General features: G+C 37.3%; 1 protein-coding gene and 1 long non-coding RNA gene across 2 annotated transcripts; both read left to right on the top strand.

The window, feature by feature from the left end:
• The first annotated feature begins 229 nt into the window (after window positions 1–229).
• LOC114522267 lies at window positions 230–9,757 on the top strand. The gene is made up of 3 exons (XR_003686886.1): window positions 230–431; window positions 1,082–2,355; window positions 9,355–9,757. It is a non-coding gene; the product is annotated as an uncharacterized LOC114522267 (long non-coding RNA).
• A 3,261-nt stretch (window positions 9,758–13,018) lies between these two features.
• LOC114522265 lies at window positions 13,019–14,520 on the top strand. The gene is made up of 2 exons (XM_028542912.1): window positions 13,019–13,077; window positions 13,747–14,520. The coding sequence occupies exon 2, from the start codon at window positions 13,759–13,761 to the stop codon at window positions 14,419–14,421; it is 663 nt and encodes a 220-aa protein (XP_028398713.1). The 5' UTR covers window positions 13,019–13,077; window positions 13,747–13,758; the 3' UTR covers window positions 14,422–14,520.
• Window positions 14,521–15,092: the final 572 nt, after the last annotated feature.

The following is a 15,092-nucleotide window of genomic DNA, read 5'->3' as shown; positions in this document are numbered from 1 at the left end:
TGAAACGTGGCTAAACATCACTCGCTTTATGTAAGCAGCTTTCTGAGATGTACACGTCATCGAACCATCTTCTATTCTGACCAATAGTGTGATTTTTAACCATAAATGGAGAACTAATCACCACTGCATGTGGTCTTCAAATATCTATACATGATATATAGAAAAGCGCAGCACCAAATATTCATAAATACTTATACTCTATATTTGTCTTATTTCGTCTATAGAAAGCGAATATTCATGTACATTATATAAGTGTGGCATTTTTTGGAAGAATAGGAAGATGTAAAGTAAGGATAGGAATGTGTAAAGCAAGGACGTGCAGAAACATGTAAAGTAAAGACAGGAACAATGGAACATGTAAAGTAGTCAATCAGGAATGTGTAAAGTAAGGACAGGAATGTGTGAAGTAAAGACATGCAGGAACATGTAAAGTAAGGACTGGAACAAGTTGTTACTCAATTAATTAATTTATTTATTTATTTATTTATTTGGTTGTTTTACACGTATCGTTTAAGGCTAGTTTCCTGGGCGTATGGTCGTCAAAATGATTTCAGCAATTCAACACAGTAAATTAAAAGACGCCATTTTAGTCCGCAAAATGGGGTCAAAATTTTGACCCTGAAGCGGCCCCTTTTAAAAGGGCTATATTGATATTATTAAATTCTGTTTGGGCCCTATTTTGAAGAGCTGATTAGGCCTCTGAAAAGCTATATTTCCCCATTTTTATGGAGCTATTATATGACTATTGTAAAAGAGAGAAAAATAGCCATTTTAGGCCTATTTAAAACGCTTTTATGGCTATTAATAAAAGAGAAGCATTATTGGCACCACACTAGAGCCATAACAGCCCCATTTTTTAAAAGTCAAAACAGCTATTTGGAGCCTTTTTAGCCCCTTTTAATTTACTGTGAAGGATCATGCAGAGGCAAACAAGTAAAAACTCGTTCTGACCGACAGGCTATGGTTTTGAATATTTAATTGGGTGCATATTAGGTATATGATAGGATTATATAATTACCGTCTTATGACTGATGACTGATTTATACATCCTAGAAAGTAAAAAAACACTGAATGTTTATAGTCGCTAGATATAATGACGGAGTGGAAAATCACAGTAGTTAACAAAACAGGAGAAGATTCAGCCTCTGGTGAGGGAAGTATTGTGAAGTTTGCACTTTTCCAAGTACCATCAGAAAAGGATGAGACGAATACCTATCCTTGTGCTTGGGTTGTCGATAAGGTTGCATATCCTGGGGAAATTCATGATATCACATTACCCAATGAATTTGAGTTGGCAATCGTAGATGAAGTAAATGGTAGCGAGCGAATAACTGGCCCTTTTCCAGTTTCGTCTGGTAAAGAGGTTTACATAACCCAAAAGAGTCGCGACGATCCGCCGAGTCATGAAATAAAAGAGGGTAAAGCACTCGACGACGACACGGCGCCCATGATTCAGGTGTTTAACAACCAGGGAAACATTCAGCCTCTCACAATGGTTCTGTACAAGAAGCAGAAGAAATTGATAATGTCCGATAAAGTTGTTCCTGGAAGCTCCGTGAATATGAGCGTAAAACAACAGATAAATATTCATGACGCTGGCAGCACAAATGATATTAACGAAGGTGACTCGTTGAAAGACCAAGGCATAATTACATCCTCCACTATGTTCAAGTTATTACCCTCAACTCCTAGGATCACGATAGATGTACATCGAGGACCAACTGGTCAACTTTCTTTTAACTTGAGCCCCTTGTGACTTAGTAAGGGTCTCAATAAGAACTTTGAAGAGAATACATAAAATGAGATTTCCTGCCATTTGAGGATAGCATTTTTCTACGATTTTTGAACGACGTAAATTTATCGTTAAATAATAAATATAAATCGTTTCAACATTAGTTTCTTTTCCCTATTTTGGGGTCCAGAAAACCTGGGCAAATTGCCCCTTGATCTCTCCTGTGGGCGCCCCTTAGCAATAGTCAGGATTTAGTGAAATGCCATTCGATATCTATGAGTGCTTGTGTGTGACTACAAGTCAGTAGTCTTGCTTGCTTCAATAAATTTACACGTAGTAAGTTTACAGTTGTTTGGAAATCTTTTCACGTTCTGGTTTAGTTTGCTATAGTTTTCATTCGGTCGCTGCCGACAAGTGATAGATCGGTCATAGACTAAAAGTGTTTCATTATATCTCTTGGATTAATTTGCATACCTCAGAAGGAATCAAGATAAACTTAACCACCACTGGTCACTGTAGTGACAGGTAGTGACTAAATAACTTTAGTTTGTGTTTGAATGTGGTACTTCTACATGTTTATTAGCACATTAGCAAGGAAATGACCATTTGAGTTACAAGAATAGGTCCGCCAAGAGTACATCATTGTCGTTTCATTTGCAACATTTTGCAAACAAACATTGCAGTTTTACTAGATGAAGTTTAATACACGAATATGCGATTGCAATGCAAATGAATATATCAGTAGTGTTTTTCGGAGAGGGTTAGTTGCTCTTCTGGTGCCTTTGAAGCGATTTCTTGTAGAATTTAGTAGCATTGTGATGGATGGGGAAACATGAGTATAAAGGCACACACGGAAGAAAAAATAGCTTTAATGAATGTACGAATTCGGTTACAAAAAAATCATCTTAAAATAAGGCATGCAAAAATGAGGTCGCTCAAATAACTAATCATTAATGTCTCGGACATGTTTATGTCTTTATTTTTATGAAAGTTTGACAAAGTTTATTTGCCCTGAGGGCAACTTCTCTATTCCAATCTGTAAGTCAAGGACATCAGGGTAGAGCCCGAACGGTGTCGACTTCGCAGCTTGGACGTCAGCTTTGAAATCATCGCCTTGCTTCATACTGTCGCCAATTATATCAGCAATATAAATAGACGGCTTAATATCCAAGTAAACTGCATCTGCTGGAGCGACGTCCTTGTAGGAGACAACTTTTCTGCCATCTTTGTACAAAGCAAATTCGAGAGGCTGGACGTTTCCGGAAGCATTAGTCGTCTTGATTGCACCTTTTGGTTGAGCCTCGCCCGATACCTCAACGCTGGGTGCAGCAGCTTTCGTTTTCTGCGTCACTACAATTTCCTGCCCGAATTTGACGGGAAACGGGCCAGTTTCCCTGGGAAGGCCACCTGCTGTATCCAACACGTAGAAAGTAACTGCGGTTGGCAAAACGATTGGTCCAATTTGTCCAGGGTATTGAACATCGGCAACTTTCCACGCGCTGGAATAACTGTCCAGATTTAGAGGATCTGGACGAGTTTGAAAAAGCATGAATTCTACATGTTTTCCAGTAGTTCCGCCTTGACCTGTCATATTTTCAATTGTTATATTCCACTCTCCCATATTTTACTTCTGAAAGTTTAATCAAGACAACTTCAACCTTCTCCTTTCGTTACAGTGCAATGTAACTTGACTGAATGAAACATGGCTAAACATCACTCGCTTTATGTAAGCAGCTTTGTGAGATGTACACGTCATCGAACCATCTTCTATTCTGACCAATAGTGTGATTTTTAACCATAAATGGAGAACTAATCACCACTGCATGTGGTCTTCAAATATCTATACATGATATATAGAAAAGCGCAGCACCAAATATTCATAAATACTTATACTCTATATTTGTCTTATTTCGTCTATAGAAAGCGAATATTCATGTACATTATATAAGTGTGGCATTTTTTGGAAGAATAGGAAGATCAGGCATTATAATACGCGTGTTTTTGACACACTTTGTGTCCTTGTAAAAGGCGAATGTGTCCTTGTAAATGAAAAAGTGTGTAGTTAAAAATCATGCCTCATGGACAAAAATGTCTAATATAATTTTAATTTGACTATTCAAAATAATTATTGTTTCTATTATAAAATTGACATTATTGAATATATTATATATTAAAAAAGGCTAGAGACTGACGGACCGTGCTTTGCATGGCTATGCTCTTTTTTATATGCTTGCGTTGTAATTTCACGTTGTAATTTCTAAGACTGAGTGATTATTGAACCTAAAGACAATGTGTGTCCTTGTAAAAAATCCGTATTATAATGCCTGAGGAAGATGTAAAGTAAGGATAGGAATGTGTAAAGCAAGGACGTGCAGAAACATGTAAAGTAAAGACAGGAACAATGGAACATGTAAAGTAGTCAATCAGGAATGTGTAAAGTAAGGACAGGAATGTGTGAAGTAAAGACATGCAGGAACATGTAAAGTAAGGACTGGAACAAGTTGTTACTCAATTAATTAATTTATTTATTTATTTATTTATTTGGTTGTTTTACACGTATCGTTTAAGGCTAGTTTCCTGGGCGTATGGTCGTCAAAATGATTTCAGCAATTCAACACAGTAAATTAAAAGACGCCATTTTAGTCCGCAAAATGGGGTCAAAATTTTGACCCTGAAGCGGCCCCTTTTAAAAGGGCTATATTGATATTATTAAATTCTGTTTGGGCCCTATTTTGAAGAGCTGATTAGGCCTCTGAAAAGCTATATTTCCCCATTTTTATGGAGCTATTATATGACTATTGTAAAAGAGAGAAAAATAGCCATTTTAGGCCTATTTAAAACGCTTTTATGGCTATTAATAAAAGAGAAGCATTATTGGCACCACACTAGAGCCATAACAGCCCCAATTTTTAAAAGTCAAAAGAGCCCGTTGGAGCCATCTTGGCTGTTCATTCACGATCTGGCCCATATAAGGATAAATTAGCCATGTGAAGCATTATTGGCACCACACTAGAGCCATAACAGCCCCACATTTTAAAAGCCAAAACAGCTATTTGGAGCCTTTTTAGCCCCTTTTAATTTACTGTGAAGGATCATGCAGAGGCAAACAAGTAAAAACTCGTTCTGACCGACAGGCTATGGTTTCGAATATTTAATTACCTTTTATGGAGGAATTGTGCGCAAATTAGGTATATGATAGGATTATATAATTACCGTCTTATGACTGATGACTGATTTATACATCCTAGAAAGTAAAAAAACACTGAATGTTTATAGTCGCTATAGATATAATGACGGAGTGGAAAATCACAGTCGCTAACAAAACGGGAGAAGATTCAACCTCTGGTGAGGGAAGTATTGTGAAGTTTGCACTTTTCCAAGTACCATCAGAAAAGGATGAGACGAATACCTATCCTTGCGCTTGGGTTGTCGATAAGGTTGCATATCCTGGGGAGATTCATGATATGACATTACCCAATGAATTTGAGTTGGCAATCGTAGATGAAGTAAATGGTAGCGAGCGAATAACTGGCCCTTTTCCAGTTTCGTCTGGTAAAGAGGTTTACATAACCCAAAAGAGTCGCGACGATCCGCCGAGTCATGAAATAAAAGAGGGTAAAGCACTCGACGACGACACGGCGCCCATGATTCAGGTGTTTAACAACCAGGGTAACATTCAGCCTCTCACAATGGCTCTGTACAAGAACGACAGGAAATTGATAATGTCCGATAAAGTTGTTCCTGGAAGCTCCGTGAATATGAGCGTAAAACAATAGATAAATATTCGTGACGCTGGCAACACTAATGCTATTAACGAAGGTGACTCGTTAAAAGACCCAGGTTTAATTACATCCTCCACTGTGTTCAAGTTATTACCCTCAACTCCTAGGATCACGATAGATGTGCATCGGAAACCAACTGGTCAACTTTTGTTTAAACTGCGCCCTACATACGCTTTCCTAGAGCGGCAGACATTACGTTTACAAACTATTGTTCGTCGTTGGGTACGAATTTAGTGACTTAGCAAGGCTCTCAATAAGCACTTTTCAGAGCACATGATGAAAGCGATTACCTGAATTTTGGAGAGTAGCATTTTTCTCTGAGTTTTTAATACTGTGTAATGATAGTGCATGAACTGAAAAATTTTCGACCTAATCCCTCATCTATCATAGTTATTTTGTATATAGTGATCGACGGAAATTTGTCATTAAATATATATTATCAACAACAGCTTGTTATTGCTGTTTTTCCGTATTTTGGGGACTTGGGGTCCTGAAAGCCCGGGCAAATTACCCCTTGGTCCCTCCTATAAACGCCCCCTTAGCAATAGCGTCAGTGAGGATTCACCGATTTAGTCAAATACTATTTAATAGCCATGCATAATGAGTGCTTGTTTGCACTCGGTTGTTTTGCTTCAACTTACAACTAGTAAATTTACAGTTGTTTGGAAATCTTCTGACGTTTATGGTTTAGTTTGCTAAAGTTTTCACTCAATTGCTGCCAACAAGTGACGGATGTAATAGACTAGCTAAGGGCTGCTTTCTATAGTTTTGCGTTTTTTATACGCACTTGCACGCACGGGAAATTTTTAAATGCTTCTAAATTTTTATTATTTAACATCTAGTTTACAGGTGCATACTAAAATATGCGAAAAACTAAGTTCTTTCGATTTATTTACTTCGTTTTTTCAAAGATAACATCTGTAAGGATTTAGACTTTTACGTGCGTGTACGTGCGTATGAAAAACGCGTAACTGGAAAGCAGCCTTAAAGGTGTTTCATTATATCTCTTGGATTTGCAAGTTGACTGAATGAAACATGGCTAAACATTGCGCACATTAAGTAAGCTTGGCATGTGAGATGTGCACGTCATCTAACTATTTTCTATTCTGACCAATAGTGTGATTTTTAACCATAAATGCATAACTAATCACCATTGTGGTCTTTATATCTTTACAGGGTGTATAAAAAAACGCAACACTAAATATTCATAAATACTCGATGCTTTGCGAATATTCATGAATATTAAGTGTTTCGTTTTCTTTATACACTCTGTATATCTTTTTGGAAGAAAATAACGTGCATTTAGCACTGCCCCTACTCTACATGTTCCTATCTTTTACTTTACATGTTCCTATCTTTTACTTTACATGCCCTGTCCTCACTTTACATGTTGCTGGTTCGGCACGTCAAAAGTTCGCCTTATTTTGATTGCACAAAAGAAATTCCTGAAGAGTAATATCAGCATCGCGGTTCAACGAAACACGCATCTTCCCTTGACTTGATGTCAATATATAAGGTTTTGTCATTCTGTGATTGTGTGCATGGTGTCAACCTTTTACATGCAACATTGTCAACCATTCCCTGTGTGAATCGATCCGTAATACATTACAAATCAATCAGTAATAATGGTTCATGTATAGTATATAAGGTGCTGTGTAGCACTTTTATATACAGTCGTCGCTGTATTATCGTATTTTCTGTCTAAATTAGTTTGAGCAGCACTGATCTTGAGCTATTGAATCTTTATTGAAATATTCCTTAGAGTGACTTAGACACACAAACAAACGTGCATGTGTCTTTACATGATTTGGGAATCAGTATATTAAGAATATAATAATTATTGTTTTAAGAATATAATAATTATTGTTACTGTATTTAAGAGATTGATATATAATGATATAAAATGGTATATATATATATATTTAGCCCATATATACATGCAGTCAAACAGATAACTATTACAAAACATCGCTTAAAGCTTTCAGTCATTCTATAACTTTAGGGAGAATAAAAGGATGATCTCGTTTTCTTAATGATCTGTGTCTTTTTCAACGATGGTTGAAATAAAATGTGTCCAGGATTACCCAAAATCCTGTGAAGTAAAATTATGTTCCTTTTAGTATCCATATTTTTTGCATACTCTTAGAATATACATTCGACTCCCAGCTTTGTCTGCAAGCTATCAACAACGCCCCCCAAAGTAGTGAGGATTCACCGATTCAGTCAAATACCATTCAATAGCTATAGTGAGTGCTGTGTGTAGTCACTAGTCATGCTTCAATAAATTTACAATAAAATATTAGTAAATTTACAGTTGTTTGGAAACTTTTCACGTTTATGTTTAGTTTGCTAATTATAGTTTTCATTCGGTCGCTGCCAAAAGTTCCCCTTTGATCTAATGTCAACAAAGGCGCTGATTGGTCAACATTTGTACGAGGTTGCATTTCCCCTTTGTTGGTGGACACGGCATGGCTTCTTTGTCATGTGAGGCTTTTTTTTTCTTCTTACATGTTCCTGTGCAGCTGTGCTATAACTGTACGTGTTCCGGTGTAAACTTTACATGTTCCTGAATGTTCGTAGTCGCTAGATATAATGACTGAGTGGAAAATCACAGTCGCTAACAAAACGGGAGAAGATTCATCCTCTGGTGAGGGAAGTATTGTGAAGTTTGCACTTTTCCAAGTACCATCAGAAAAGGATGAGACGAATACCTATCCTTGCGCTTGGGTTGTCGATAAGGTTGCATATCCTGGGGAAATTCATGATATTACATTATCCAATGAATTTGAGTTGGCAATCGTAGATGAAGTAAATGGTAGCGAGCGAATAACTGGCCCTTTTCCAGTTTCGTCTGGTAAAGAGGTTTACATAAACCAAAAGAGTCGCGACGATCCGCCGAGTCATGAAATAAAAGAGGGTAAAGCACTCGACGACAACACGGCGCCTGTGATTCAGGTGTTTAACAGTCAGGGTAACATTCAGCCTCTCACAATGGTTTTGTACAAAAAGCAGAAGAAATTGATAATGTCCGATAAAGTTGTTCCTGGAAGCTCCGTGAATATGAGCGTAAAACAACAGATAAATATTCGTGACGCTGGCAACACTAATGATATTAACGAAGGTGACACGTTAAAAGACCCAGGTTTAATTACATCCTCCACTATGTTCAAGCTATTACCCTCAACTCCTAGGATCACGATAGATGTACATCGAGGACCAACTGGTCAACTTTCGTTTAACTTGAGCCCCTTGTAACTTATTAAGGGTCTCAATAAGCACTTTTAAGAGAATACATAAAATAAGATTTCCTGCCATTTGAGAGTAGCATTTTTCTCCGATTTTTGAACGACGTAAATTTATCCTTAAATATATATTTTCAACGATAGTTTCTTTTCCCTATTTTGGGGTCTTGAAAGTCTGGGCAAATTGCCCTTTGGGATCTTCTGTGGGCGCCCCTTAGCAATAGTTAGGATTTAGTGAAATACCATTCGATATCTATAGTGAGTGCTTGTGTGTAGTCAGTAGTCTTGCTTGCTTCAATAAATTTACACCTAGTAAGTTTACAGTTGTTTGGAAATCTTTTCACGTTCTGGTTTAGTTTACTATAGTTTTCACTCGATTGCTGCCGACAAGTGATAGATCGGTCATAGACTAAAAGTGTTTCATTATATCTCTTTGATTAAATTGCATACCTCAGAAGGAATCAAGATAAACTTAACTACCACTGGTCACTGTAATGACAGGTAGTGACTAAATGGCTTTAGTTTCTGTTTGAATGTGGTACTTCTACATGTGTATTAGCACATTAGCAAGGAATGACCATTTGAGTTACAAGAATAGGTCCGCCAAGGGTACATGTATCTGCGCATGCTTGCATATATCATTTTGTACCACTGAGCTATATTTAAATTCCTGGAATTTAATAGCTCAGTGGTTTGTACTCTACTGTGCTACTGTAATTCAGTTTACAAGCCACGATGTGTCACAATCTGAGAGATGATTATTCATATTTCCACCCAATTTATTCCACATTTTTTGCAAATAAACAGTAAAATGATCATGTTAAAGATATTATTCGTTTATTTGTTGATATTGAAGAAGTACAAAAAGCTAGAACCCCTGTAATGATGGCATCGTACGATTCCTTCGTCCAATGAAACCACCCTGGAAAACAAACTTTGACCTCAAATACCGGGGAATGATCCCTATGTCCACACAACCTCGGACTCCGGGTACAAGCTTGCCCGCCCAGGATTTTTTCCTCTACGAAGGAAAAACCTGGGTACGAGATTGTGTAGAACAGCCTCGTTCCCGGAGCTTAGCGTATATTATTTAAAAACTTTTTTTTCCAGTTCCGTCTGGTATAAACGTTTATCAAAACGTGTTGTTTTCGAGCTTCTGTACAGCTGTTGGTTTTAAAAGTTATACACTACGGGGCCATTCAGGGTCGTACCTTGGTTTTCATAGGGGGGGGGGGGGGTTGGGGGAGAGCGCCAGGATAAATTTTCCCAATGGCAGACTAAAACTTCCAATATTGCTTGGCATTGAGATGAACTCGAGGGTGCGACGCCTACACATTCGAGTGTGTGAAATTCGGATAAGAAGTCGATGTTCAATCAAAAGTCGCATTTTATAAATCACCGTTATTTAATTTGCAACAATTTGCAAACAAACATTGCAGTTTTACTAGATGAAGTTTAGTTCGCGAATATGCGATTGCAATGCTAATGCATTATATACAGTTGTTGAGAGGGTTAGTTGCTCTTCTGGTGCCTTTGAAGCGATTTCTTGCGGAATTTAGTAGCATTGTGATGGATGCTGAAACATAAGTATAGAAGCACATACGGAAGAAAAAATAGCTTTAATGAATGTACGAATTGAGTTACAAAAAAATCATATTAAAACTATAAATTCATGCAAAAATGAGGTCGTTCAAATAACTAATAATGTCTCGGACATGTTTATGTCTTTGGTTCATGAATCATCATTGTTTGACAAAGTTTATTTGCCCTGAGGGCAACTTCTCTATTCCAATCGTTAAGTTAGGGACATCAGGGTAGAGCTCGAACTGTGTCGACTTCGCAGCCTGGACGTCAGCTTTGAAATCATCGCCTTGCTTTATGCTGCTGCCAATTATATCAGCAATATAAATAGACGGCTTAATATCCAAGTAAACTGCATCTGCTGGAGCGACGTTCTTGTAGGAGACAACTTTTCTGCCATCTTTGTACAAAGCAAATTGAAGAGGCTGGACGTTTCCGGAAGCATTAGTCGTCTTGATTGCACCTTTTGGTTGAGCCTGGCCCGATACCTTAACGCTGGGTGCATCAGCTTGATTTCTCTGCGTCACTACAATTTCCTGCCCGAATTTGACGGGAAACGGGCCAGTTTCCCTGGGAAGGCCACCTGCTGTATCCAACACATAGAAAGTAACTGCGGTTGGCAAAACGATTGGACCAATTTGTCCAGGGTATTGAACATCGGCAACTTTCCACGCGCTGGAATAACTGTCCAGAGTTAGAGGATCTGGCCGAGTTTGAAAAAGCATGAATTCTACATGTTGGCCAGTAGTTCCGCCTTGACCTGTCAAATTTTCAATTGTTATATTCCACTCTCCCATGTTTTACTTCTGAAAGTTTAATCAAGACAACTTCAACCTTCTCCTTTCGTCACAGTGCAATGTAACTTGACTGAATGAAACATGGCTAAACATCACTCGCTTTATATAAGCAACTTTGTGAGATGTACACGTCATCGACCATCTTCTATTCTGACCAATAGTGTGATTTTTAACCATAAATGGAGAACTAATCACCATGTGGCTTTAAATATTTATACATGCACGCAAAACTTCAAATATCCTCAATCCTTTGTCTTCTTATATGGGAACTTTTTATGGGAACTTTTTATGGGACGTTTTTTGCAGTATTGACGGATCCTTTTTCAAGGCGTTTAGCTTAAATGGTGGATAAGTTAAAAATGGAAAACCAAATTATCTATCTATTGAACAACTGAGCTGAAATACTTCGATGTTAATAGTTTAATTGTCAATGGAGGAAATATCTTTAAATATCTGTATACAGGATGCACAAAAAAAAGCAGCACTAAATATTCATAAATACTCGATCCTTTATATTCGACTGCTGAAATTTGTTACATTGACACCAAAGTCACCATATTCTACATGCTATCAAAAAACAGTTAAGAAGTAAAGTTTCTCGTGCATAGCTGATATTTCTGTATCTTTACTTAAAAGTTTACGTTATATTTGCAAAATGTATCGTAGATTGATTTATTCGCCCTTGAGCTATTCCGTCTATGCGTAGACTACCCTTGAGCCGGTTACTGTTATGTCATTGAACTCAAAAGAACTTTTTCAAAGAACTTTATTATGTAGGTTCTTTTGGCTGATAAAAACTTTAAGTTCTTTTGAGTTCAATGACGTAAATACATAGGTTCCTCTTCAATGAATTCCGCTTTATGCCCTCCAGGATGCCCTTCAGCGTATGGAATAATAAGGTGATTAGAAAGCTCCTTGAGCACACTGAGAAGCTGTATTAAAAAAAGCTAATTACTATATAGGAAACTAAAATTTTTTTGCCTTGAAAAGTTCCGCTGTTGCGTTTTTTTTTGTATATACCTGCAATACTAGCTAAAGTTAGTAGCTATCATTTGTAAACTCATTTACAGCGGTTAATTCAGTGACAAGTATTTAGTTTTGGTTGAACGTAACAAAATTGCATATGTTTGTTAGTTGAGTGCCCGCATGCATGCAATTTGGGAAGAATTAAGGTCAGGAAGAATTTGGGAAGAATTAAGGTCAGGAAGAATTTGGGAAGAATTGAGGTTGGGAAAAAACGAGTCAGTCGATGCAAGAGTTTCAAATTTGTACTAAAGACCCCCGGAATTACATCTTTTTACAAATTCACAAAACTCAAAAAGTTTTTCAAAAGAATCGTTGAAGACGAGATATAAGCTCATGCAATACTAGCAATAATATGACTGCGCTCAGTGATCAACGATTCTAATTCACTTTTACTACTTTTGGCGGCTGATATTACTTTAATAAAACCACACACTTCGTGTGCAAAGTTGAAAACTTCTCAAGCTTAAACTTGAAGTATGAACTATAGATAGTTAAATTTTCTGCGAAGTTGTACAAGAATCGGCATTGAAAATTAATTGCACATGATTTGGAGTGGATAAATGCATGCATAATGCGGGGACCGTTTTCGCGCGAAGTTTTTTCAGTATTGACCATGCATTGTGATACAGACGAGTCTATGAGATATTTATGTATAGAAACAGATGTGTTTCAGCTATTTATGTAAAAATTCAGATATTTATGTTGTGTTGAGTATTAAGTGACCTTGACAACGGTCGAGAACATTTTTGATATTAAAAACTCCAGTTGCAAAAAATGCAAATGAACGTAAACAAAGACGTATACATATAACATCAGGTTCTACACATGAAAAGTTCCTGGGCAATTCCTGAACAATAATATCAGTATATCGAGTCAAAGAAACACGCATTTTTCTTGCATGCCTTGGTGTCAATAAGGTTTGTAATTCTGTGACTACATGTATGTTTGTACATGGTATTAATATTTAAATACAACTGTATGTTTGTATGGTGACATCAATAAGTAAATTAGCTTGTAGGTACACTACGTAAGTATTTAATACTGCAAAGCTTTTTGTCTGTTAACCCGGACCTTCGTCAGCGCAATAGTGGCTTAATGGACCGAAAGCTTTGCAGTATTAAAGACTTACGGGGTGCACCTATACAAGCCAGCTAATTTTCATACATCCACTATGTCATATCGATCCTAATACAGTACATTACAAACCAACAGAAATGGATTCATGTATAGTATAAGGTGTTGTGTAACACCTTTATGATTATACTGTCGCTGTGTTATCCTATTTACTGTCTAAATTAGTTTGAGCAGCACTGGTTATGAGCTATGATGGTATATTTGCAAACTTTTATGATTACAATGAAGGCTATATACTTAGTTTCAGGGTCGTAATACTTCACTATATATATGCACACTAAGAGCCTATGACATCAATGTAGTTCCTTCGCTCGTGTCTATTTCTCTAAGGTCAGAAATCTTCCAAATTTATCCGGAAACCGGTGCAAAATAGGTGCACCCTCCTCTTAATGTATACAAAATTCTAGAAAACAAAGAATTCTTACATTTAAAAAAACATTGAATGTTTATAGTCGCTAGATATAATGACGGAGTGGAAAATCACAGTCGCTAACAAAACGGGAGAAGATTCAGCCTCTGGTGAGGGAAGTATTGTGAAGTTTGCACTTTTCCAAGTACCTTCAGAAAAGGATGAGACGAATACCTATCCTTGCGCTTGGGTTGTCGATAAGGTTGCATATCCTGGGGAAATTCATGATATTACATTACCAAATGAATTTGAGTTGGCAATCGTAGATGAAGTAAATGGTAGCGAGCGAATAACTGGCCCTTTTCCAGTTTCGTCTGGTAAAGAGGTTTACATAACCCAAAAGAGTCGCGACGATCCGCCGAGTCATGAAATAAAAGAGGGTAAAGCACTCGACGACGACACGGCGCCCATGATTCAGGTGTTTAACAACCAGGGAAACATTCAGCCTCTCACAATGGTTCTGTACAAGAAGCAGAAGAAATTGATAATGTCCGATAAAGTTGTTCCTGGAAGCTCCGTGAATATGAGCGTAAAACAACAGATAAATATTCATGACGCTGGCAGCACAAATGATATTAACGAAGGTGACTCGTTGAAAGACCAAGGCATAATTACATCCTCCACTATGTTCAAGTTATTACCCTCAACTCCTGGGATCACGATAGATGTACATCGGGGACCAACTGGTCAACTTTCTTTTAACTTGAGCGCCTTATGACTTAGTAAGGGTCTCAATAAGCACTTTGAAGAGAATACATAAAATGAGATTTCCTGCCATTTGAGGGTAGCATTTTTCTCCGATTTTTGAACGACGTAAATTTATCGTTAAATAATAAATATATATTTTCAACATCAGTTTCTTTTCCCTATTTTGGGGTCCTGGGCAAATTGCCCCTTGATCTCTCCTGTGGGCGCCCCTTAGCAATAGTTAGGATTTAGTGAAATACCATTCGATATCTATAGTGAGTGCTTGTGTGTAGTCAGTAGTCTTGCTTGCTTCAATAAATTTACACCTAGTAAGTTTACAGTTGTTTGGAAATCTTTTCACGTTCTGGTTTAGTTTACTATAGTTTTCACTCGATTGCTGCCGACAAGTGATAGATCGGTCATAGACTAAAAGTGTTTCATTATATCTCTTTGATTAAATTGCATACCTCAGAAGGAATCAAGATAAACTTAACTACCACTGGTCACTGTAATGACAGGTAGTGACTAAATGGCTTTAGTTTCTGTTTGAATGTGGTACTTCTACATGTGTATTAGCACATTAGCAAGGAATGACCATTTGAGTTACAAGAATAGGTCCGCCAAGGGTACATGTATCTGCGCATGCTTGCATATATCATTTTGTACCACTGAGCTATATTTAAATTCCTGGAATTTAATAGC

Source organism: Dendronephthya gigantea, unplaced genomic scaffold, assembly GCF_004324835.1.
Source record: "Dendronephthya gigantea isolate DGI-Jeju-01 unplaced genomic scaffold, DenGig_1.0 000022F, whole genome shotgun sequence".
Taxonomy (NCBI): Eukaryota; Metazoa; Cnidaria; class Anthozoa; order Malacalcyonacea; family Nephtheidae; genus Dendronephthya; species Dendronephthya gigantea.
The sequence above is the reverse complement of the archived record's forward strand: the minus strand, read 5'-3'. Positions and strand labels throughout refer to the sequence as shown.

Excerpts from the sequence above, each read along its gene's own strand:
- LOC114522265 (XM_028542912.1), top strand. The coding sequence starts at position 13,759 with ATGACGGAGTGGAAAATCACAGTCGCTAACAAAACGGGAGAAGATTCA.